Source organism: Schistocerca serialis, chromosome 4 (genome assembly GCF_023864345.2).
Source record: "Schistocerca serialis cubense isolate TAMUIC-IGC-003099 chromosome 4, iqSchSeri2.2, whole genome shotgun sequence".
NCBI lineage: Eukaryota > Metazoa > Arthropoda > Insecta > Orthoptera > Acrididae > Schistocerca > Schistocerca serialis.
The window spans coordinates 549,062,728-549,090,298 of record NC_064641.1 but is presented as its reverse complement, the minus strand read 5'-3'; the positions used below and the strand labels follow the sequence as shown (position 1 = coordinate 549,090,298).

Here is a 27,571-nt window from a genome sequence, read left to right as displayed (position 1 = left end):
ACGTCCCATACTGATTTCTGCGGTTACTTGACGCAGTCTTGCTTGTGTATTATCGCTGACTACGCAAACGCCGCTGCTGTCGGTTGTTAAGTGAAGGCCGTCGGCCACTGCGTTGTCTGTGGTGAGAGGTAATGCCTGAAATTTGGTATTCTCTGCACACTCTTCTTACTGTGGATCTCTGAACGATTACCGAAGCGGAATTTCCCGTGTGTCTAGCTCTAACTACCATTCCGCGTTCAAAGTCTGGGAATCCCCGCCGTGCGGCCATAATCACTTCGGGAACCTTTTCGTATGAATTATCTGAATACAAATAACAGGTCCGCCAATACATTGCCCTTTTATACCTTATGTAGGCGATATTACCGCCATCTGTGTATGTGCATATCGCCATTCGTGACCTATTCGTGACCTTCGTCCCCTCAGTGAATGTTAATAACGAAACTCGACAGCGTATCTTTGTCAGCAGACCTCCCTAGCCCATTGGAAAAAGCTACCGAAATACACTCTTTGAGTACAGTGGCATTTTCTCGTAAAATTTCAACTGTTAGTTTAATCAAAGGCAGCCTGGATAGATAACTATCGTAGGTTCACAGCCACTAACCTGTACGTGATCAGACCCCAGTTCTCCATGGCGCCGGCGGCGAAGTCCGGCACAGCGACGTGGTCCATCTTGGTGAGGTTGCCGTGGTTGTACGGAACACGCACCAGCTGCTCCATGGAGCGGACGGTGCGTGGCCCCATCACACTGGGGTACTCTGCCTGTGCCGCTGTGTCCCTGGTCGTCCAGACAGTCGTGTTGGATTCCAGCGGCGACTGCACGCCTACGAAGTCGGATATGACCCAAGCTAGCAGGAAGGTGCTCATCACCGGCGTCTGCTCGAAGGTCAGGGTGCGTCTTCCATCTTCGTCGTCACTACAAGGGGAAAGAGTCTCTGTTAATCAGTAAATGTATGCAGGAATTGGCAAAACTTACACCAAGTTTGGTAAGTAAGATTGTCCTGACGTCATTATTAACGGATGGGTGAAAACTGAAGTGAGACGAACATTTTTTTAAATACCGTAAATAGTGTGTTTGTCCATCAGTGGTCTCCGGTGTCTCGTCACAGTGTAATAATGTAATTGCAATTAATTCAGTTTACTACCCCCCCCCCCCTCCAATGAACCATGCACCTTGCCCTTGGTGGTGAGGTTGCGTGCCTCAGGGATAGATAGCCGCACCATAGGTGCAACCACAACGGGAGGGTATCTGCTGAGAGGCCAGACAAATGTGTGGTTCCTTCGAGGGGCAGCAGCCTTTTCAGTAGTTGTAGGAGCAACAGTCTGAATAATTGACTGACGTGGTCTTGGAACACAACCAAAACGGCCATGCTGAATACTGCGAACGGCTCAAAGCAAGGGGAAACTACACCCGAAATTCTTCCCGAGGGCAAAAAGATTAACTGTATGGTTAAATGATGATGGCATCCTCTTGGGTAAAACATTCCGGAAGTAAAATAGTCCCCCAATCGGATCTCCAGGCGGAGACTACTCAGGAGAAAGAAAACTGGCGATCTATGGGTTGGAGCGTGGAATGTCAGATCCCTTAATCGGGTTGGTCGGTTAGAAAATTAAAAAAGGGGAATGGATAGGTTAAAGTTAGGTATAGTGGGAATTACCGAAGTTCGGTGACGTGAGGAAAACGATTTCTGGTCAGCTGAATACATGGTTATAAATGTCCGCCCCCGGTAGCTGAGCGGTCAGCGCGACATAATGTCAATCCTAAGGGCCTGGGTTCGATTCCTGGCTGGGTGTTGTATTGTCCTAATCATCATCATTTCATCCCCATCGACGCGCAAGTCGCCGAAGTGGCGTCAAATCAAAAGACTTGCACCCTGCGAACGGTCCATCCGACGGGAGGCCCTAGTCACACGACATAAATGGTTATAAATACAGAATCAAATAGGGGTAGTGTGTGAGTAGGTTTAATAATGAATAAAAAAATAGGAGCGCGGATAAGCTACTGCGAACAGCATAGTGAACGCATTATTGTAGCCAAGATATACACGAAGCCCAGGCCTACCACAGTAATACAAGTTTAAATGCCAACTAGCTCCGCAGATAATGAAGAGATAGAAGAACTACACGATGCGATAATGAAGGGAGACGAAAATTTAATAATTATGGGGGACTGCAATTCGATAGTAGGAAAGGAAGAGAAGGAAAACTAGTAAGTGAATATGGACTGGGCGAAAGGAATGAAAGGGGAAGCGACCTGGTAGAATTTTGCACAGAGCATAACTTAATCATAGCTAATACTTACTTGGTTTAAGAATTATGAAAGAAGGCTATATACGTGAAACAGGCCTGAAGACAATGGAAGATTTCAAATATATTATATAATGGTAAGACAGGGAGGTGGAACCCAGGTCTTAAATTGTAAGACGTTTCCAGAGGCAGATGTGGAGTCTGACCACAATTTATTGGTTGTAAACTGTAGAATAAAACTGAAGAAACTGCAAAAAAGGTAGGAATTTAAGGATATGGGACCTGAATAAACTGAAAGAACCAGAGATTGTAGAGAGTTTCAGAGACAGCATTAGGGAAAGATTGGAAAGAATGGGGGAAACAAATAACGCAGAAGAAGAATGAGTAGCTTTGAGAGATGAAATAGTGAAGGCAGCAGAGGTTCAAGTAGGTAAAAGACGAAGGCTTGTAGAAATCCTTGGGTAATAGAAGAAATATTGAATTTAACTGATGAAAGGGAAAATATAAGAACGCAGTAAATGAACTAGGCGAGAAGGAATACAAACGTCTCAAAAATGAGATCGACAGGAAGTACAAAATGGCTAAGCAGGCACGGTGAGAGGACAAATGTAAGGATGTAGAGGAATATACCACTAGGGGTAAGATAGATACTGCCTGCAGAAAATTAGAGAGACCTAAGACTTATCTTAGAAGATAGATTAAAGAAAGGCAAACCTAAGATTCTAGCTTTTGTAGACTTAGACTTGGCAATGTCGACTGAAATACTCTCTTTCAATTTCTGGAAGTGGTAGGGGTCAAATACAGGGAGCGAAAGGCTATTTACAATTTGTACAGAAACCAGATGGCAGTTATAAGAGTCGTGGTTGGGAAAGGGGTGAGACAGGGTTGTAGCCTATCCCCGATGTTCTTCAATGCGTATATTGAGTAAAACGTAAAGGAAACAACAGAAAAATTTGGAGTAGGAATTAAAGTCCATGGTGAAGAAATAAAAACTTTGAGGTTTGCCGATGGCATTGCAAACCTGTCAGAGACAGCAAAGGACCTGGAAGAGCAGTTGAACGGAAAGGACAAAGTCTTAAAAGGATGATATGAGATGAACATCAACAAAATCAAAAATATGTGCATTCTGTCTGCAGTTTGGGCAGCAGAATAAGTGATGATGGTCGAAGTAGAGAGGATGTAAAATGTAGACTGGCACTGGAAAGGAAAGCGTTTCTGAAGAAGAGAAGTTTATTAACATCGAGTATAGATTTAAGTGTCAGGAAGTCTTTTCTGAAAGTATTTGTGTGGAGCGTAGCCATGTATGGAAGTGCAACATGGACGATAAATAGTTTAGATAAGAAGAGAACAGAAGCTTCCGAAATGTGGTGCTTTAAAAGAATGCTGAAGATTAGATGGGTAGATCATGTAACTAATAAGGAGGTACTGAATAGGATTGGGGAGAAAAGAAATTTGTGGCACAACTTGACTAGAAGAAGGGATCGGTTGGTAGGACACTTTCTGGGGCATCAATGGATCACCAGCTTAGTATTGAAGTGTAAAAATTCTAGAGGGAGACCTAGGGGTCAATACACTAAGCATATTCAGAAGGATGTGGGTTGCAGTAGTTACTCGGAGATGAAGAGGCTTGCACAGGTTAGAGTAGAATAGAGAGCTGCATCAAACCAGTCTCTGGACTGGAGACTACAACAACGACAACTCCAGTTACCTACGTTTTAGTGATAATATCTTCACAACAGGGATTAGCATGTACTACGCAACAAGCAAAATAATACAAAAGACGGAGTTACGCAACCGTTCTCAGACGAAACGCGTACACTCTGCTGTGGGGATGGTGGTATCGCTGAAACAGCCGGTTTTCGGTAATACAGAATTTTTAAGCTTGGTGTTGAAACAGCTCAAAATAACTGATTTCTGAAATAACCGGTTTTCGGTCTTTCATTGCTGCTAGCAGAGAAACCCGGCGCTCCCTAGTTATTCAATTACAGCTGTGCATACCACGCAGCGTTTGAACTGTGCGTCGTACAATGACGTAATTTTGTAGGTAGATTCAGCCGCATATGTGAATACTGTCTGCTCAATGTGCGAATGGAGCTATTAGCAACGAAGTAATAAATTTAAACGTCATGCATGTTGCGGCAGTTTTTCATGCATCTCACTGTTTATGGCGTCATGCCTCCTAAACTGTGACGTACAATGATACAGCGTTGCAGCTACATTCAGTGGTATATGAGCATTCTGTCTGCAAAATGTGTCACGAATACAGTGAGTAGGAAACAAATAATAAATTATAATGTCACTTTTATGTCGGTAGTACGGTATCTTACTTCTTTGACAAAGAAATATGATCAAATATTCGTCAAGTTTCTTTGACAAAGATCTTTGACGTGGTGGTAAAAACTGATACTACACTGTAGTCATATTTGTCGGGCAAATTTCAAAAGGTCGGACAACAGTAACCTGTTATGCGATGCAGTTGCTTGTGCAACATTTACATTGTGCTTGCATTTGGATGAAAAGTGGCGGAAAAAAAGGAACGATATTTGGGTGAAGCCGTGCGTATTACGTTGAGATAATGAAAGCATTCACCAATATTTGTTACGAGAGGTGAAAGTGGAGGACGTCAAGTTTTATATAAATTACATTCGCTGCGACCCTAGAGTTAAGGAAACTTTATTTAATTGTTTATTTGCATAGGTAATTTTGTGAGTTTATTGTACAGAGCCTTAGAACTCAGTGCTTACGAGACGGTAAATTTCAAAGTGATTGATTCGTTATTGGCACTGCGTATTGGTTTAGCAGATTGAGTTGTTTAATTTTTTGGATTACAGTAAAACTGAGTAAGCACTCCATTTGCTCAATGACACATCACACAGTAAATTTCCATAACACAAACATTACGTATTTCATATCCTTGGCAAACAAACATAATTTTTTCAAAAGGATGTTACAGTTATATAACGAATGTTACACAGTAAAATGAAATAAAAGTACCTGTTGTAACCAAGACCAAACAAATGCCGAAAAAATCGGTTATTCAGAAGTAATATACCGGTATCGATTTTAATCGGACGCATTTTTCCATCCCTACGGTGAAGTTGCCGCCGCTGCATGAACAGTTCGTCATAAAGTCGTGTCCCTCTTTTCTTGCGTTCGGTGAACCCACACACGAGGGGCATGTCGGTCAACCCTCCGTCAGTAAACCTAAGCATGTGTCACTTTTAATCTTCAATAAACACGCCGAAAAAATAAACACTAGACAGAATACCTATGCAAGCTTGAGGTTGAAGAGTAATATTGGCATTACTATTGTCTACAGCATGTTCCGTAAGCGAAATAAGTTTGTTTTCTAGCAAGACACACAGCGCATACCGTCGAAATCTGCGCTATCGTGCAGATATAACGGCAAACAGTCGTTTGAAGATGTTTTGGAAATGAGAGTTCGAATCTCTAAAGAATTTGAGTTTACTGGTTGAGGGCTAAGAAACGCCACTTGTAAGGAGTATGCTTCGCCGGCGATGGGCGAAGCATGACAGAATCTCTGACCAGAGAGTAGTTTATTGTTAGTTGTTGCTTGTCGCGAGTCTGCGCTAGTCTGCGCGAGTCGACGGTAGTAGTCAGTCGGATTCAATAGTAGTCGGTCGGCTTTAGTAGGGAGTGGACGGTAGTAGCCTGCGGGAATGGCATGCGTCGGCTGTGTGCTCTGCTCGCGACTCTGGTCAGGATTCTGGAGGATGAGTATTGTTGTAGAGGGTAAAGAAGCAGCCTTGCGCATATTTAGTAATGTATGTTAATTGTAATTAATTTGTTCAAAAAAATTGACCCAATAACAATTTTTTTATAAAGTAACTCTTTTAAAGGAAAGCATTCATTTCAATTTCCAGTGCATTATCATTGCTTCCAAGAATCAAAAAAAAAAAAAAAATATACGCCAGCATTGCACGAAGCTGTGTCGAAGAATGTATAAATAAGAGCAGATATAGATGCAGTTTTATTGAGGTAAGAATTTTTGTTTTTTTATTCAGAATAGGGAAATTGGGAAAGGAGTGAGACAGGGTTGTAGCCTCTCCCCAATGTTATTCAATCTGTATATTGAGCAAGCAGTAAAGGAAACAAAAGAAAAATTCGGAGTAGGTATTAAAATTCATGGAGAAGAAGTAAAAACTTTGAGGTTCGCCGATGACATTGTAATTCTGTCAGAGACAGCAAAGGACTTGGAAGAGCAGTTGAACGGAATGGACAGTGTCTTGAAAGGAGGATATAAGATGATCATCAACAAAAGCAAAACGAGGATAATGGAATGTAGTCAAATTAAATCGGGTGATGCTGAGGGAATTAGATTAGGAAATGAGACACTTAGAATAGTAAAGGAGTTTTGCTATTTAGGGAGTAAAATAACTGATGATGGTCGAAGTAGAGAGGATATAAAATGTAGACTGGCAATGGCAAGGAAATCGTTTCTGAAGAAGAGAAATTTGTTAACATCGAGTATAGATTTAAGTGTCAGGAAGTCGTTTCTGAAAGTATTTGTATGGAGTGTAGCCATGTATGGAAGTGAAACATGGACGATAACTAGTTTGGACAAGAAGAGAATAGAAGCTTTCGAAATGTGGTGCTACAGAAGAATGCTGAATATTAGATGGGTAGATCGCATAACTAATGAGGAAGTGTTGAATAGGATTGGGGAGAAGAGAAGTTTGTGGCACAACTTGACTAGAAGAAGGGATCGGTTGGTAGGACATGTTCTGAGGCATCAAGGGATCACCAATTTAGTTATTGTTGGGTTGGGTTGTTTTTGGGGAAGGAGACCAGACAGCGAGGTCATCGGTCTCATCGGATTAGGGAAGGATGTCGACCGTGCCCTTTCAAAGGAACCATCCCGGCATTTGCCTGGAGCGATTTAGGGAAATCATGGAAAACCTAAATCAGGATGGCCGGACGCGGGATTGAACCGTCGTCCTCCCGAATGCGAGTCCAGTGTCTAACCACTGCGCCTCCTCGCTCGGTACCAATTTAGTATTGGAGGGCAGCGTGGAGGGTAAAAATCGTAGAGGGAGACCGAGAGATGAATACACTAAACAGATTCAGAAGGATGTAGGTTGCAGTAGGTACTGGGAGATGAAGCTTGCACAGGATAGAGTAGCATGGAGAGCTGTATCAAACCAGTCTCAGGACTGAAGACCACAACAACAACAATTCAGAATACAGGGCCGAAGGTCAGCGCTGCTGCCCTTATAAAATTTACCAGATATTATTATTTCTGTTGAGAGGTTACATTTGGTTCATGGTTCATTAATTAATATTATTGTGGGTTCATGGTCAATTATCATTCATTAATTTTTGTGTGGGGAGTTTACATTTGGCTCCATTCCCAATTCCCATTTCCATTTATCAATTTTTGCGGAGAGGTTACACACTGAGGTGACAAAAGTCATGGTGTACCTCCTAATGTCGTGTCAAAACCTCGTTTTGCCTGGCGGCGTGCAGCAGCTCGACGTGGCATGGACTCAACAAATCTTGGAAGTCCCCTACAGAAATATTGAGCCATGTTGGTTCTGTAGCCGCCCATAGTTGACAAAGTGTTGCTGGTGCAGGATTTTCTGCACAAACTCACCTCGCGATTGTGTCCTATAAAAGTTCGGTGGGATCCACATTGGCGAGGTGAGTGGCCAAATCAGTCCCTTGCATTGTCCACAATGTTATTCAAATCATTCGCGAACAACTGTGGCCCGGTAACATGGCGCAGTGTCATCCATGAAAATTCCAACGTTGTTTGGGAACATGAAGTCCATGAATAGCTGCAAGTGCTTTCCAAGTAGCCAAACATAGCCACTTTCAGTCAATGATAGGTTTAGTTGGACCGGAGGACGCAATGCATTCCATGTAAACACAGCCCACACCATTACGGAGCAACTACCAGCTTGCATAGTGCTTTGTCGACAGCCTGGATCCATGGCTTTGTGGGGTCTATGCCACATTCGCACCCTACCATCAGCTCTTACTAACTGAAATCGGGACTTATCTGAACAGGCCAAGGTTTTTCAGTCATCCAGAGTCTAACCGATATGGTCACGAGCTAAGGAGACTTGCTGCAGGCGATGTGCTGTTAGCAAAGGCAGTCGCGTCGATCGTTTGTTGCCACACATAGCCCATTGACGCCAAATTTCGCCGCACTGTCCTAACGGACACATTCGTCATACGTCCCACATTGATTTCTGCGATTATTTCACGCAGTGCTACTTGTCTGTTAGCACTGACAACTCTCCACAAACGCCGCCCCTCTCGCGGTCGTTTGGTTTAGGCCGTCGGCCATTGCCTTATCCGCGGTGAGAGCCAGTGCTAGATATGTGGTATTCTTGCTACACACTTGACACTGTGGATATGGGAATATTGAACTACGTAACTATTTCCGAAATGTAAAGTCCCATGATTCTAGTTCCAACTATCATTCCGTATTCAAAGTCTGTTAATTCCCGTCGTGCGACAATAATCACGTTGGAAATCTTTTCACGTCAATCACCTGAGTAAAAATGACAGTTCCTCCAATGCACTACCCTTTTACACCTTGTGTACGCGACACTATCGCCATTTACGTATGTACGTAACGCTATCCCATGACTTCTGTCACCTCAGTATATAACTGCCACATCTTCCATTTCTCGCAGTTACAAGACATTTTTACTGCATTCAGAAGAAAGACCTTTTGTACATTTACTCACGTGGCGTTGATGAGTGGAGTGTTGAAGAGTACGTTGTAGCCTTGCTGTGGGCGGAAGGTAAATTCCCAGGTCGCCTTGATGGCCGGCTCGTCGTAACACGGCATGGCCATCCGCGCCCCCGTCCTCTCGAACTGCGTCACTCCCAGCCACCTGCAACAGAATGTGGTCCCCTGCAAGTAGTTCTACTACAAATTCGATATTTGAAAACAACCAGTTATTGATGAGGCTGTCTAAGCCGATGAGTTACAATTTCTCTCACATAGCACTGAAGCATTCGAGTGGAAAATCGTGCTCTTTATGATTATTTGAGACCCTAGGAGATAGCGTACGAGATTTAAACGCCGCAGAATTACAGATATCTGGTAAATATCTACTGTATATCTCAGATGCAAACCTGTTTAGTACTTCGATAATAAATATTCTCCCTGCAGCTGTGTATGCTGATTTGAAACATACTGGGACTCGAACCTGGGACCCTTGTCCCTTGCGGGCAAGTAATCCACTGATTGAACCATCTAAGCACGACTCACGACCCGCCCTCACGGCTTTACTTGTGCCAGTATCTCATCTCCTACCTTCCAAATTTCACAGAAGTTTTCCTGCATTCCTATACTTCATCTCCTAGCTTCCAAACTTCATAGATGTTCTCCTTCATACTTTGAGGGACTAGCACGGCTGGAAGAAAGGATATTGGAGAAGCAAGATTCCCAGGTTGGGCTCACAGTCTGGCAAACACCTTTAATTTGCCACGAAGATTCATAGCAGTGCACGCTCCGAAGCAACAGGCAGTGGCTAAGCCATGTCTCCGCAGTTTCCTTTGTTTCGAGGAGATGCGGAACTGGAGGAAGAATTTATTTCATTTATTCGAATGTCTCACATGCAGTTTAAAATTACTGGTATATGACATTAGTAGTACTGTATATAATAGGAATATGAAAATACAATACTACATATAAAACAAACTAAATGTCAATATCTAGGTCCCTAATCCATATAAGAGCCATATCATTAGCTTCCATGAGGTCGCTCCAACTCCCCTGGTAGGAACGCAAGGGGCATTCATCTCTAATGAGGTTGATTTTCTGGTTCGGAACCTCACAGATCACAAACCGGAAACTCTGTAACATCCCATTTGTAAATAGAGTCTGCGCATCGGCCATGCCCAGTACGAGCTCTGTTCAATTTGACCCACAGTTTTCTATCGAGTTCTGTGCCATCAGTTTCACAGTCATACTTCGAAACCACTCACGCTCTTCACGATTTTCAGTAAGTTGACAGCTCTGGTCCCACAGGTCTCTCACCCCGGTATTACTGGCATCTAGCTGTTCTGATTGTCGTAATGGTGGGTTTCTTGAAGGGAGTCTATTTCGTCGTAAACTTGGTACGTCTTCCTGGATGGATAATTCCAGGTTCTCCAGTAGCTTGCGGTATTGCTTAAGCGAGGCCTCGTTTCTGCAGATTGCGGGTAGATAGATGTTGCTCAGGAGAGGAAACGAGTAAATCGGTGTTGGTCGGATCGCCCCAGTTATTAACCAACTGGACGTCGATCAAGTTGGTGTGGCAGATGTTTAGCCACACTGGGGCACAATACTCGGCTGCTGAGAAGACTAGCGCAGTGGATGATGTGCGCTAGATATCTGCCGAAGCCCCCCATGTCATTCCACACAATTTTTGAATAATGTTATTACGAGTTTTTATCTTTGCAGCAGTATTTTCAAGATGTTTTCTATATGAAAGGGTGCGGTCAAGGGCGACACCAAGGTACTCAGGATACTTGTTATGGCAAAGAGTGTTTCCGTGAAGTTTCACTCTGAGCTTGTTTGTTTGTCAGTTGGATTGTACATACTTCGGTTTTACTTGTGCTGGATTTAAGTCGCCACTTTCTAAAATAGGCGCTCGTAACGGCTAGATCTTCAGTGAGAACTGTCTCCGCTCGTCCAAGATCCTTGGTTCTACAGGCAAGAGCGATATCGTCTGCGTAGCAGAATTTTGTTGACCTGGTATTGGGGAGATCGGAGATATATAGGTTGAATAATAGAGAGGCTAAGATGGAGCCCTGTGGTAGACCATCACCTAATTTCCTGCTCACATTTTCTCCCAAGTAAACACGGAAATATCTATTGTTTATCATAGTATTGATGAGGACTACAGTTTTAAATTTGTATATCATCCCTTCTCTCCAGACTGTATCATATGCTGCTGTTAGGTCTACGAACGCGACAGGTGTCCTCAAGTTTTCTTGAAAAAACCAGCCTCTATGAAAGTTGTTAGGGCCAGTACATGGTCACAGCAACTCCCCTGTGGCCTGAAACCCGATTGCTAAGCTGGTAAATGTTCCAGAATGAAGCCACTAATTCTATTATAGATGAGCCTCTCCAAGAGTTTATAAGTACAGCTTTAAAGAGAAATTGGTCTAAGCTTTGAGGGTGGTCAACTGGTTTACTTGATTTCAAAATTGCCACTATTCTTGTTCTCTTTAGCTTGTTGGGGTGTGATCCACTATCTAGGATGTTCGAGAAGAAGCGAGCTAGCCATCTTTTTTTACCCTTACCCACGTTTATCAGAAATTCCTGGTGTATATAACCCAGACCAGGTACTTTACCATTTAGAGACGTGAGTTCTTGTTTTATTTTGGAAGTATATTGTTTGTCACTGGATGATCTAGATGTCTCAGCTATATGGTTAGTGGTTTGGTTACCTGAAATACCAGGTTTCTTCCTGGGTTTATTGGAGGCTCCGCCAAGCTTACGCAGAAGACTCGATGCCTTTCTGACCTGGCGGAAGTAAAGCTGAGAGGACGGGTCTTGAGTCACGGTTGGATGGCGCAGTCTGCGAAGCAACTGCCCGTCTGGGACAAGGGTCCCACTTTTGATCTCGGTCCTCTACACAGTTTTAGGCTGTTTACTGTTATTTTTAATAATTTGACGTAAATGGAGGAGAAAGGTTTTAGTTCTTCAGAAGATAGGAAAAAGAAAGGACTTAAAGAATGTGAGTGCAGAAGAGCGGATCGTGATACACTACTCGTGGAAAAAAGAAACTCCCTCTAAACGACTTTTGACCATGTTAGTGTTTTTAAGTCAATAATGTGTGATGCGTCATTTTAGTGTATGGGATATGCAATTTGCTGCTGTGGAATTTTTAGAGGAATGTTAGATGAAAAATGGAAATAAGAGAATGGGTATTTTCTGCTCATAGTCCCTGTTGCGAGAAAGTCTCCAGGAATTCGCAAATAAGGTGGGCTGCACGAGTTGCCGGTGTTCCCACTGGCATCGTGTAGCTGCTTAAAGAGTCTGTAACGGTGAAACGCTGTAAGAAGTTGCCTCGGTGATACATTAGCGGCAGAACTGCCACTGCAGAGAACGCACTGTCGAGAGGACCTAAGCAAGAGGATTACTACGGCGTGGCCCCATGATGGTGTTACAAAACTTTGCAGAATATGAGAACACATATACCAATTCTAAAAGACCGTTTTTAACAATACCAAGGCAGCCTGTCATTTTACAGCCGGAATTAGTACACAAAGGATTTTTCATGGACTACAAGATACCTGAGCTGACTGAGGTCTAGTGTGTACACGCGTATCGCGACAGGACTGGATGCGGCACGGACACAGATGTGAGCGAGAACAGGCTTGGGCAAAGACCAGCCGTCCAGCCGACGTAACGGTGAGACACTGTACCACGTCATCTGAATAAGTCTGCCACTGGATGGAGGATACCGTGAGACGTTCTGGTACAGGGGCAAATGCAATAACTGGGAAGTGAATTCCAAACCTCTATGGAAGTATCCTGCTTGCGGTTTCAGTGATAGACGGGAGATGGACGCGCTATCACTTAAATGTAGGGTGTCAAGGTTAAACATATAATAATATAAAATGAAATAACTGGAAAGTAATGGAGATGTTTATTGACGGTATGTTTGTTCAAGCGTGGCAACTCATCCCCCCCCCCCCCCTGACACACTTAATACACCTCTATATGCGCACCTTTAGTGGCGCGATAGACATCTGATCTGTATTCCACTTCTCTTCAAGCGTTTTGCAGCGTATCGTAACATCTGCGCAGCTGCGCGAATACGATAGCGCATATCTGGTAGATCACGAACTGATGTCTGGTGCCCTAGATTCCTGATAAACCCCCATAAAAATCAGGTGGTCTAATGTCTGGTCTTCTAATGGGCCAACCAATCGATGAACTATCTATCCCAGACCAGAGATCTGAGAACTCATGATCCAAGAAATTCATCTATCGTTCACAAAATGGTACGGTGCGCCATCTCGTTGAAAGATCACATCACGAGGAAGTTATCACACAGCTTACAGCTCAAACATGTCTACATACGTTGTTGCGTTAACAGTACGCTCCGCGAAGAAGAATGGGCCTATAATCGTTCTCGTCAACAATTCACATTCGCACTCAAACACTTGGTGGGGTAGTTAAGTTCCTCATGTGTAGCAATTGTGCATGTTTTCCGTGCCGGAAGCGTGGAACAGACGAAGACGAGAAATAGACGAAGTCGAGGAATGCCTGTCTGTCTGAATCGTCTCTGCGAATGTTCCTGTCGCGGCCTGTCGTAGGGCCTGATTTTATGACGAAGCTGCAGTTTCTACGTACGTAGATGCAACCTTTTGTGCACCACAAAGTGTACTGTCGAATGAGGTAACTATAACTGCCTACTTTATTGTCAGATTGACCTACGAGGACTACGGATTAATTCAACAGTAGCCTCTGAAACTGCGTGGGGCCCGATATCGAATGCAAACTCCCAGTTTCCCGCAGGATCTCAGCCCATACTCAAGCAAAAAACGGCATTGTACCAGAGTAACTGACTTCCCGAGGGAAAGCATACAGAACACTTTCTGTTGTGCGAGCAGGAGAGCTTCTGTAAAGTATGGAAGGTAGGAGACAAGGTACTGGCAGAAGTAAAGCTGTGAGGACAGGGCGTGAGTCATGCTTGGGTAGCTCAGTTGGTACAGCACTTGCCCGCGAAAGGCAAAGGTCCCGAGTTCGAGTCTCGGTCCGACACACAGTTTTAATCTGCCAGAAGTTTCAATTGTTTGTATTATCAACGAATTTCATATGAACAAGCTATGACCATAAAAACGGACAAAAGTGCACTGAGCGTGAGGGAAACCATAATAACAATTTGCACGGGATTTGCTGTACACGGACAGTTTATGCTTAGGCTTTCCCGCGCAACGGTTAGCCTCGGTGGTGAGGACTTGGGACGCCGCACTGGTGTTACCGGAATGTCGAGAAGTGCGTACGGAATTTTCGTGAATCCTCATGGAAACTCTACAGAACGGCCACTATTTCGTGTTTTATACAGGGTGTTACAAAAAGGTACGGCCAAATTTTCAGGAAACATTCCTCACACACAAAGAAAGAAAATATGTTATGTGGACATGTGTCCGGAAACGCTTACTTTCCATGTTAGAGCTCATTTTATTACTTCTCTTCAAATCACATTAATCATGGAATGGAAACACACAGCAACAGAACGTACCAGCGTGACATCAAACACTTTGTTACAGGAAATGCTCAAAATGTCCTCCGCTAGCGAGGATACATGCATCCACCCTCCGTCGCATGGAATCCCTGATGCGCTGATGAAGCCCTGGAGAATGGCGTATTGTATCACAGCCGTCCACAATACGAGCACGAAGAGTCTCTACATTTGGTACCGGGGTTGCGTAGACAAGAGATTTCAAATGCCTCCATAAATGAAAGCCAAGAGGGTTGAGGCCAGGAGAGCGTGGAGGCGATGGAATTGGTCCGCCTCTACCAATCCATCGGTCACCGAATCTGTTGTTGAGAAGGGTTGTTGTGCAGCAGCAACTTCTCTGACGCTGACATTAGGGTTATCGTCAAATGCACGAAGAATTGCCTCGTCCATTGCAGGTGTCCTCGTCGTTCTAGGTCTTCCCCAGTCGCGAGTCATAGGCTGGAATGTTCCCTAAGATGCCGATCAATTGCTTCGAACGTCTTCCTGTCGGGACACCTTCGTTCTGGAACTCTGTCTCGATACAAACGTACCGCGCCACGGCTATTGCCCCGTGCTAATCCATACATCAAATGGGCATCTGCCAACTCCGTATTTGTAAACATTGCACTGACTGCAAAACCACGTTCGTGATGAACACTAACCTGTTGATGCTACGTACTGATGTGCTTGATGCTAGTACTGCAGAGCAATGAGTCGCGTGTCAACACAAGCACCGAAGTCAACTTTACCTTCCTTCAATTGGGCCAACTGGCGGTGAATCGAGGAAGTACAGTACATACTGACGAAACTGAAATGAGCTGTAACATGGAAATGAAGCGTTTCCGGTCACATGTCCACGTAACATCTTTTCTTTATTTGTGTGTGAGGAATGTTTCCTGAAAGTTTGGCCGTACCTTTTTGTAACACCTTGTATTGCAATTAACTTGCATAACTTTTCCAGAGAATGCTCATCTTTCATGGAAATGGCTGTTACCACACTTGTTGTGTATAAGTGCCTCATGTGCGAGCACGAAGAACATCGGGATTTTTTTATCGGCGCCTTCAGAGAGACCTTTGCACCCGATTCCATCTCCTCACCCCATGCTGTCAAGCCTGTTTTTACCCGAACACAATTGCCACACTCCCCAACCTCCTATTTTACCTTTCTTAATGCAAGAACGACCGAAAAACTTGTCTGTGTTTGGTTTCTTCTTGAGGTAGGTCGATTTCTAGATGAGGCCCTTATTTTGTCTATGTGAGCGAGTTTGAACTCGAAGACCTCGCTCTTCCTTCCTGTTCAGCACGCGGGCGTTGTACAAAATCGTCCGGCACTATTCTGGGGCATATTCGCCAAATGTGCGTCATCTCTCTCGTTCACAGCACTGATTGACAGTTAGTCTGATCGTTTGTACGATTAATCGTAATGATGTGGGGTGAATCATTTTACATTCACATTGCACATTCATATGTAAATATGGCTATATGCTGATTTACAAGGTTTTCAAATAGAGATGTGTGTTGGTAATTCTTACCCACCACCTTTTTCACGTTACGAAAATAGAAATTCTATTGCGGAAAAGAAGGAAGTGTCAAAGGGAAACTTTTGGTTTGTTTTCAAATTTAACTTTGCTGTCTGTCAGACAATTTACATCAGTGGGTAAATAATCAAAAATTTTGGTGGTAACATTGGGCACCCCATTTTGTGCTTAATGTGGAGTTTTGACTGTACTTTTCTCTTATACTCGTAGTATTGTAATTACGAACGTTGTTGATCCTTTCGAACTGCACTGGATTATTTACATCGAATTTCATGAGGGAATAAATATATTGTGCAGAAGTAGTCAAAATGCCAAACTCCTTTAAGGGATGTACGCAATGTCATCGTGGGTGAGTACCACATATTTTTCTTATATCACGTTTATGAGAAACGAAGGCATTCTTTCTTAAAGATGCATTACACAGAACATTATTTCCTGACTTATTGAGTAAAAATACGCAAAACATATCAATGTACTGATTTGTTTTTCCCCAAGATTTGCCGGCCGCGGTGGTCTCGCGGTTAAGGCGCTCAGTCCGGAACCGCGCGACTGCTACGGTCGCAGGTTCGAATCCTGCCTCGGGCATGGATGTGTGTGATGTCCTTAGGTTAGTTAGGTTTAAGTAGTTCTAAGTTTAGGGGACTGATGACCACAGATGTTAAGTCCCATAGTGCTCAGAGCCAACCCCAAGATTTGCAACGATTCGAAGTGCAAATGTAGCTGAACTTAAAATTTTGAAGTTTCCACCCTTGTTATTATTATTATTATTATTATTATTATTATTATTTCTTCACAAAGTGTTACACTCGCCACTGGTGTAGCTCCTTGAGAGGTGTGAACAGTCCTACGAAAACGAACAGAACCATTCTCAGAAGAGACAATACAGACAATACAAACAACTATCCATGCCACAGAAAAATGACGTAATTTACGCGGAAGTTGGGACATGAAACGTTGTAGTCGACAAGCCTGGTAATTATTGAGAAACCTTAAAGTGATCCTACAGTTTCTCTCTTAGGAGTGAGCAAAGTCACCTCTGATCAAATGTCACACCAGCTGTTTTTGAATGATAAAACCACAAAAGCATAAAAGTAACAAAACTCAAAAGATGTGAAGAGAAGAATGATCATCTTGGCACTCGATTCACAGTTGAAGAACTGAGAACTGCTGTTCATTGAATGAATCCTGAATTTGATGAACACTTGTGTTGCTAGAATGATAATCCCAAAGATCTGCAGCAAGAAAAACTAGTGCCCTTGCTTCAGGCAGGCAAAGAAGGAATAACACAAGAATTTCGGACCTGTACCACTTCTGTGTCATCTGTTTAAAGTTGTGGAGAGAATGATTTTAAAACGAATTTCTGAGACTGTCAACAGGAAGGTAAATAAAGAAGTCAGATTTCAGACCAGGAAAGACATGTACTGGTCAGATACTTCATTTAATACAGAAAAAATGGCTCTGAGCACTATGGGACTTAACATCTGAGGTCATCAGTGCCCTAGAACTTAGAATTACTTAAACCTAACTAACCTAAGGACATCACACACATCCATGCCCGAGGCAGGATTCGAACCTGTGACCGTAGCAGTCGTGCGGTTCCAGGCTGAAGCGCCTAGAACCACTCGGCCACCGCGGCCGGCATTCAATACAGCATATCGAAGAACGGTATGAAAGAAAGAAGATTACAGGAGTTGCCTTTACCAATCTTAGGTTTGCTTATGAGACCGTGAATCGTACAAAACTAAAGTAGAAGCTGTACACAACAAAGGAACACCGACTGACTCAATTATTCAGTGTGTGCTGCATAACAGACGGAGAATGCAGGAGAATAGCCTTCCCTTGGGAAGTGTGCTGGCTCTAATATTATGTAACATATGTACCAATGATCAATCAACACTGGAACGCGGTCCTTCATCTGCTGTCACTGCTCAGGGAACGACATTTGAAGAAAAAGAAGAATCCAAATTAAAATCTGCTCTCGAAGACCTTGTCATGTACTTTGACGACAACCACTTGAAACTCATCCGGATAGTACTCAAGTTTGTGAGTTTCACGTACACAATAAGGAGGCGAGAAGAAAGATGAACATCGCTTGGAAAGGATGCAATCTAAATCACTGTGTCCAACCCCAAAGCCTAGGTTTAAAGTTTGGTAGTTCTTTACTATCTCAACTACAATGTGCAAACGCTTGAAAGAAGATAAGCATCAGGAACATTATCTGGGAAGTAACACCACATGGGGAGCGCATCGCAGCGTCCTCCACACATCTGCTCTTACTCTGTGTCTCACTGCTGAGAAGTACACCACACACCGCTCCAGTCTGAAGGAACTTCACACAAGCTAAACAAGTTGATGTGGCTCTTCATGACGCAGGCTGCATAGTCACGTGGTGCCTAAGACCAACTCCAGCCCACAAGATCTTTTCACTCAAGGGGGTAGCACCTCCGGTTGTAAGAAGAGAAAATAGTAGTAGAGAATAGAATACGCAAGAGACAGATCCAAGGCATCCATTGTTTGGAAATAATGCCTATCCATCACGAACTAAATCCAGAAAAAGCTTCCTGCTTACAACAGCACCATTTGCAAGTTCATCAGAAGTCCACAGTGTGGGGAGAAAAGTCTCCTGGAGGGTTATGGACAGCAAAATAGAAGCTACCATCAGATTGCCATCTCCAGTATTGGACCCATCAGACCCTCAACTGGTTGAGTACAGGGGTGACAAGGTGCAAGACTAATTTGAGGAAGTGGGCTATGTATGATGAAATCTGTGATGATGGGGCAAGGCAGGACTCTGTCACCTTGTTGACTTGCAGTAATCTGTGCGAACCCTGTGACATGGAAGACTTGTTTGTAACGAATGACTGTGCCATTTTGGCTGCTAAGCAATGGACTCATAAAAAGTGATTGTAGTTTTTGTTATGTTGTGTTCTAGTGTCCTTTGGACTCAGATAAATAAATAAATATCGCTGTTTCACTACATGAGCAGAACTGAATAAGTAGTGTCTTTTTGACGTTTACTGTGACCATTCGCATGAAACCAATTAATAATGCTTTCAAGAACATAATTTACCATTTCTTCTGTTGTTGAATGTAGGCTTGATTACAATCCTAGTGTCATCTGCAAAAAGAACTAATTCTGCTTGTTGTATATTAGATCGAAGTTCGTTTACAAGTAAGAGAAACAATAGAGGACCTAAGATTGAGCCTCGTGGAACCCCATAAGTTTTAAAACCACATTTCGAAATTTGTATTATTGCCTCATTATCACATGCTCGGATGCATGACAACGAATTGCTACTAGGCTGATAGTAGCATCGTATGTTCAATGACAATCAGCAGAATTTTTTGATACTTTTGAGCTACTGAACGATGTGCTATAAGTATTCCTATATAACAGCAACTGACAATATGTTAGGTGCTCCAATAATTCATTTCGACCAATAAATTTGGAGTTACTTGAGCTTGTTTTATTTGTAAGCACACTTTGTCCACCAGCGTCTACGTTTCTCAACAGTGTGTAACATTCAGAGAACTTGTGCAGAGATGCTACTCACCTAGTATCTCCATCTTGCTCATACGAGCTGCGGTAGAAGCCGTCCAACCCCTCACGAACATCACCAACGAATTCCAGGACCAGAGTCAATCGGTCACCGGCAAAAACCTGCGACAAGAACAACAACAAAAAAACTAACTTACTCCGTAATCTCCGGGAAGGAAGGCACGATAAGTGTAAAATCTGGCCGACCTGGTGGCCGTTAGAGGTAAAGAACAGCTTGAGGAAAACGACTAAAAGAGCACTTGTGGCGTATTTCAATAGATCGGAGCATTTTCCCGAGGTCATATAAAGAAATCACAGGAAACCTAAATACAAATGATACCTAGTGATTAGTACCACGCTCTTCCAAGTTACGACCATAGCGTTTTAATGACTGTGTCATTTCTTTTGGTAACGATTATTAGGAAATTTCAACTTCACAGTACTGGCGTTTCGCTGTATTCGATTTGTGTGTCGTGCAGAACAGAGAGCGTCTACAGTTAAGAAACAGATTCATTTTTAGAATGAAAGTTACTGAGTTGGAACCTATTTTAAAGTTTATCAAGTACACTTACCTGTATCATTAAGGCTTAGGGTGATGTAAATTATTATTCTTGTGCTTCGTCACTCGAATTAATTTTCTTGCCAGATTGTAAGTCTCAGTTATGACTGTGATTTGTTTCATATATTTTAAGTAGGTGGTTCTTCACAGTACGTGAATAGGGAAGACTTCACTTATTCAGCGACTAATTTGTGGTCAATGAAATCAAATCATACTAGTTCGCTAGGGTAAACCTCTGTCATCGTAGAATAAGATTACAATGGCTGGTACTATCAAGCAGTATAATTAGATTACGTCTATCATTATATGATAGTACTATCGAAACTACTCACTGAATAAATAAAATCATATTGCAACTTATCGGTGGTCAGCTCTTCTTTTTTCAAGTTTTTATGTAATTCTTGCACTTTTTATACATCTTTCTCTAGTTCGCAGTTCTTTTTTTTGTTGTAATTTAATGACTCATCGAGAGACTGGTTACCAGACGCTATTCGAAAGTTTTGTAGGACAAGACGCTGACAACGAAGTGGATGTTGTCGTGTGCAGTGAGCTCTCATGGTATTCATCACATATGATTAGTCTTTTTCTCATCGTAACACCTAACACTTGCTCCTGTTGTCTAGTAGCGTCATGTATGAGACAATCTTCTTTATTTTTCTTCTTCTTCCCCTTCCTCATCTTTTCCCGTTTTTCAGTGGGGCCTGCATTTGTTATATGCTATGAGTTACTGTCTTAATGGTAGTTGGTGTCCAGATGCCCTTCCCAACGCCGGAACTCCCCCCCCCCCCCCACTCCCCCTCTCTTCACCACCTGGGACGAATTTGAGTATCCCATCTGTTTACATCTAGAGTGAATCTCAAATTCAAGTGTGCGGACGTTTACCAGTTATTTGCTTAACGTGTAACTGAGGTAGGACGTGGGTACTAGCCTGGCATTATCATAGGTGGTTGTGGGAAACCTCCTATAAACTATAACCAGACTGGCTATCTTACCAGCACTCGTCGTTAACCCACTTGGCGTATTCAGTACGGAACAGGATCTCCTTCTGCTGATTAGCGTTTCCCTTGTTTGTCCGTCTCATTACGTGAATGTGTTGGACGAATTGTTGTCCCGTATTTTGGGTGGTCGTTTGGATAGTCGTTTCTACTTCGGTCGTCACGTGTACAAATTTGAACTGGTTTCGCGGGATCCATCCTCTTCCAATCTCTTATTCTTGTTTTCATCCATTTAATATTTTTTTTAAACTGATCCCTTATCTATACATTTGTTCTATGGTCCCACATGGTCACTCCTTGGGTAATACCTTCACTTCCCCTGCTGTTAACTCTTATCGTTTCCGCTCTAGTTTCTTCTGCAAACGTCATAACAGAACGCCTCATTGTTTTCATATATTTTTATTTTGCCCTCTGTTGCCACAAATTTGTTTCTCCGTACAGTGTTTTGCAGGCATCCGCGGAGTGGCCGAGCGGTTCGAGGCGCCATATCACGGATTGCGCGGCCTCTCCCGCCGGAGGTTCGAGTCCTCCCTCAGGCATGGGTGTGTGTGTGTGTGTGTGTGTGTTGTTCTTAGCATAAGTTAGTGCAAGTTAGTTTAAACAGTGTGTAAGTCTAGGGAGCGATGACCTCAACAGTTTGGACCCTTAGGAATTCACACATATTTGAACACTTTTGCAGGCATGCAGCCACCCTTACTGCCTGTCACTTGGTTATTTGCTTTCGTGGTTAAGTCTTTATAGCTGGTGGTAACAGTCGCTACACAATTAAAGCTCATCACTTATTCAGTTGACACATCATGTACTTATAATTTGCATCTACAGATGTTTTTGATGATACCATACTCTTTGATATTTTAGATGAGATTTCCAGACTATACTGCTTAGCTATTTTACTGAATTGGTGAAGTAACCAATGAAAATTATCCATATTCTCTGCTATCAGTACAGCATCATCAGCATAATACACTGAAGCGCCAAATAAACTGGTACAAGCATGAGTACTCAAATACAGAGATCAGTAAACAGGCAGAATACGGCGCTGCGGTCGGCAACACCTATATAAGACAACAAGTGTCTGCCGCAGTTGTTAGATCGGTTACTGCTGGTACAATGGCAAGTTATCAAGATTTAAGTGAGTTTGAATGTGTTGTTATAGTCGAGCGATGGGGCACAACATCTATGAGGCAGCGATAAAGTGGGAATTTTCCTGTACGACCACTTCAAGAGTCTATCGTGAATATCACGAATCTGGTAAAGATCAAATCTCCGACATCGCTGCGGCCGGAAAAAGATCCTGCAAGAATGGGACCAACGACGACTGAAGAGAACATTCAACACGAAAGAAGTGCAACCCTTCTGCAAACTGCTGCAGATTTCAGTACTGGGCCACCAGTAAGTGTCAGCTTCTGAAACATTCCACGGAACGTCGTCGGTATGGGCTTTCGGAGCCGAAGGCCCACTTGTACACCCTTGATGACTGCAAAACACAAAGCTTTGCGGCTCGCATGGACACGTTAAAACCGACATTGGACTGTTGATGACTGGAAACATGTTTCCTGGTCGGACGAGTCTCGTTTCAAATTGTATCGAGCGGATCGACGTGTGCTGGTATGGAGACAACCCCTCGAATCCATGGACACTGCATGTTAGCAGGGGACTGTTCAAGCAGGTGGAGGCTCTGCAATAGTGTGGACCGTGTGAAGTTGGAGTGATATGGGATTCCTGATACGTCTAGATACGACTCTGACAGGTGACACGTACGTAAGCATCCTGTCTGATCACCTGCATCCACTCATGTCCATTGTGCTTTCCGGCGGCCTTGGGCAGTTCCAGGAGGACAATGCGACACACCACAGGTCTAGAATTGCTACAGAGTGGCTCCAGGAAGACTCTTCTGAGTTTAAACACTTCCGCGGGGCGTCTTGTCACGGTCTGCGCGGCCCCCCCCCCCCCCCCCCGCCCCCGCCCCCGTCGGAGGTTCGAGTTCTCCCTCGGGCATGGGTGTGTGGGTTGTACATAGCGTAAGTTAGTTTAAGTTACATTAAGCAGTGTGTAAGCTTAGGGACCGATGACCTAAGCAGTTTGGTCCCATAAGATCTAACCACAAATTAAAATTAAACACTTCCGCTGGTCACCAAACTCCTCAGACATGAACATTATTGAGCATATATGGGGTGCCCTGCAACGTGCTGTTCAGAAGAGATCTCCACCCTCTCGTTCTCTTGCGGATTTATGGACAGCTCTGCACGATTCAAGGTGTCAATTCCCTCCAGCACTACTTCAGGCATTAGTCGAGATCATGTCACGTAGTGTTGCGGCACTTCTGCGTGCTCGCGGGGGCCCTACGCATATTAGGCACGTGTACCAGGTTCTTAGGCTCTTCAATGTATATAATAGCTACACTTTACATTCTGATTTCTCTATTACGACATCGATGATAAGGCCTATTATTAAACTGGATTGGGCTTCATGACTTTCCTTCCCTGATTCCTTCAGCTATTATAATTTCAGCTGTCAATCACTCGTGCGTTTTAATTATCATTGCAGTACCTTCATCTTCTGTGATTTTGACCATACCCTTTGACACTGTTTTGCCTATTAAGACGTGAGGTATATCATTTTTTCCAATCCAACCAATGGCTTTTGACTAGTCAAGAAAACACTGATAGGCTGGACTATTATACATCTCCATCAGTACTCTGCGTGCCACCTGACACTGTGTCGCGTAGGGTACTTCAAGTATCACTAGCTGATCCCCCCTTCCCAGATAAAGTCGCGAATGGCAAGTGGGACGAATGATGGTCGGTAAACCTCAGTATTTCCTCAAAATTCTCGAATCTTCTCGTTGTGATGATTTTGCGAGATTTTAAATAAGAGTTATTAAACTCTATGGATTTCCCCACAATCTGTCTTAGCGCGTAAATAGCATCTGTTGTGCTTCTGTTTTCCCTGAAACCTTGTTGTTCTTCTTTCACTTCTATGTCATTCTCTAAAGTGTCTCTAATTAGTGATGTTAACAGTTTTAAGATGGTATCTAGTAGGGCAATTCCCTGGTAATTATCTGATAGTTTTTTATCTTCCTTTTCATATATCGCAGTTGCAATGCTTTCATGCTGTTATATTGTTAAATAAAGTACTAAGTTATTGATACAGTTCTTGCCCACGGATCTTATTAATTCATTAAATCTGGCGCCTGCCCACGGAGATTTTCTGTTTTTAAGTTTTTATTACAGTGCATATTTCGTCCATTGAGAAGTCTATTTGATTGTTATTGTTGTACACGCCAGCTTGCTCGGTGTTGCAAACGCCCGACTGTGCATTGGCGCTCGAGCCACAGGTAGCCGGTTCGAATCCTGGTGGGGGAAGAAATTTTTACTGCTAGTGTTTGGCCGGTAGGGGGAGTAGAGGTGGTGGCGTGAAGTTTCTTGTCACCAGGCGTTGGGCCAACATCCTGGTTTAAATGCCTAACTCCTCCGCAGTGTCTCATGAAGTGAGAGTATATGGCCTAGATGATGATCCGTCCGCCGGATGGGGACAAGGCGCCCCCCCCCCTCCCCCCTATGGTTCCATTCGAGAGGAGTAGACTATGTGCTGGCACCGGGTTTCAGCCTCTCCCTTCTCTCCAGCATGAACATGACACTACACAAACACACACATACGTTACAGTGATCTACACTTAACAGATGCACGTACGCACACCAGTCTCATACTTCAAAAAGGAAAGTTGCCAGCGTGCGCGAAGGATAGGGAAAAAAATTCCAATTAGGCGGCTGAACCTGCCCTTCGGGGTCTTCCAGCAATTAATGCTGTACGATTTTGCTTCACTTTGTCATCTACATCTACAACTACATCTACATGACTACTCTGCAACTCACATTTAAGTGCTTGGCAGAGGGTTCATCGAACCACAATCATACTATCTCCCTACCATTCCACTCCCGAACAGCGCGCGGAAAAAACGAACACCTAAACCTTTCTGTCCGAGCTCTGATTTCTATTATTTTATTTTGATGATCATTCCTACCTATGTAGGTTGGGCTCAACAAAATATTTTCGCATTCGGAAGAGAAAGTTGGTGACTAAAATTTCGTAAATAGATCTCGCCGCAACGAAAAACGTCTTTGCTTTAATGACTTCCATCCCAACTCGCGTATCATATCTGCCACACTCTCGCCTCTATTACGTGATAATACAAAACGCGCTGCCCTTTTTTGCACCCTTTCGATGTCCTCCGTCAATCCCACCTGGTAAGGATCCCACACCGCGCAGCAATATTCTAGCAGAGGACGAACGAGTGTAGTGTAAGCTGTCTCTTTAGTGGACTTGTTGCATCTTCTATGTGTCCTGCCAATGAAACGCAACCTTTGGCTCGCCTTCCCCACAATATTATCTATGTGGTCTTTTCAACTGAAGTTGTTCGTAATTTTAACACCCAGGTACTTAGTTGAATTGACAGCCTTGAGAATTGTACTATTTATCGAGTAATCGAATTCCAACGGATTTCTTTTGGAACTCATGTGGATCACCTCACACTTTTCCTTATTTAGCGTCAACTGCCACCTGCCACACCATGCAGCAATCTTTTCTAAATCCCTTTGCAACTAATACTGGTCGTTGGATGACCTTACTACACGGTAAATTACAGCATCATCTGCGAATAACCTAAGAGAACTGCTCAGATCGTCACCCAGGTCATTTATATAGATCAGGAACAGCGGAGGTCCCAGGACGCTTCCCTGGGGAACACCTGATATCACTTCAGTTTTACTCGATGATTTGCCGTCTATTACTACGAACTGTGACCTTCCTGACAGGAAATCACGAATCCAGTCGCACGACTGAGACGATACCCCATAGGCCAGCAGCTTGATTAGAAGTCGCTTGTGAGGAACGGTGTCAAAAGCCTTCCGAAAATCCAGAAATACGGAATCAACCTGAGATCCCCTGTCGATAGCGGCCATTACTTCGTGCGAATAAAGAGCTAGCTGCGTTGCACAAGAACGATTTTTTCTGAAACCATGCTGATTACGTATCAATAGATCGTTCCCTTCCAGGTGATTCATGATGTTTGAATACAGTATATGCTCCAAAACCCTACTGTAAACCGACGTCAATGATATAGGTCTGTAGTTCGATGGATTACTCCTACTACCCTTCTTAAACACTGGTGCGACCTGCGCAATTTTCCAATCTGTAGGTACAGATCTATCGGTGAGCGAGCGGTTGTATATAATTGCTAAGTAGGGAGCTATTGTATCAGCGTAATCTGAAAGGAACCTAATCGGTATACAATCTGGACCTGAAGACTTACCCGTATCAAGCGGTTTGAGTTGCTTCGCAACCCCTAAGGTATCTACTTCTAAGAAACTCATGCTAGCAGCTGTTCGTGTTTCAAATTCTGGAATATTCCATTCGTCTTCCCTGGTGAAGGAATTTCGGAAAACTGCGTTCAATAACTCCACTTTAGCGGCACAGTCGTCGGTAACAGTACCATCGGCACTGCGCAGCGAAGGTATTGACTGCGTCTTGCCGCTCGTGTACTTTACATACGACCAGAATTTCTTCGGATTTTCTATCAAATTTCGAGACAATGTTTCGTTGTGGAACCTATTAAAGGCATCTCGCATTGAAGTCCGTGCCAAATTTCGCGCGTCTGTAAATTTTAGCCAATCTTCGGGATTTCGCGTTCTTCTGAACTTCGCATGCTTTCTCCGTTGCCTCTGCAACAGCGTTCGGACCTGATTTGTGTACCATGGGGGATCAGTTCCATCTCGTACCAATTTATGAGGTATGAATTTCTCAATTGCTGTTGCTACTATATCTTTGAATTTGAGCCACATCTCGTCTACATTTGCATAGTCAGTTCGGAAGGAATGGAGATTGTCTCTTAGACTTCTAGTGACACTTTATCCGCTTTTTTAAATAAAATTATTTTGCGTTTGTTTCTGGTGGATTTGCAAGAAACGGTATTGAGCCTAGCTACAACGACCCTGTGATCACTAATCCCTGTATCAGTCATGATGCTCTCTATTAGCTCTGGATTGTTGGTGGCTAAGAGGTCAATTCGCGTGGGTTCGTGAACTAACTGCTCGAAATAATTTTCGGAGAAAGCATTTAGGACAATCTCGGAAGATGTTTTCTGCCTACCACCGGTTTTGTACAAGTATTTTTGCCAACATATCGAGGGAAGGTTGAAGTCCCCACCAACTATAACCGTATGAGTGGGGTATTTATTTGTTACGAGACTCAAATTTTCTCTGAACCGGAGTCTGGGGGTCGGTAGAAGGAGCCAATTATTAACTTAGTTCGGCTGTTAGGTATAACCTCCACACATACCAATTCGCACGGAGTATCTACTTCGACTTCACTACAAGATAAACCACTACTGACAGACACAAACACTCCACCACCAATTCTGCTTAATCTATCTTTCCTGAACACCGTCTGAGACTTCGTAAAAATTTCTGCAGAACTTATTTCAGGCTTTAGCCAGC

At 43.4% G+C, this 27,571-nt stretch overlaps 1 protein-coding gene across 1 annotated transcript in view; it reads right to left on the bottom strand.

Moving 5' to 3' along the window:
* LOC126474602 (aminopeptidase N-like) overlaps positions 1-27,571 on the bottom strand; it is a 179,752-nt gene that overhangs the window by 135,309 nt on the left and 16,872 nt on the right. The window contains exons 3-5 of the mRNA XM_050102078.1: positions 19,540-19,646; positions 8,964-9,113; positions 602-913 (exon numbers count right to left, since the gene is read on the bottom strand). Coding sequence (XP_049958035.1) covers positions 602-913; positions 8,964-9,113; positions 19,540-19,646 — 569 coding nt within the window. The remainder of the gene's footprint in view (positions 1-601; positions 914-8,963; positions 9,114-19,539; positions 19,647-27,571) is intronic.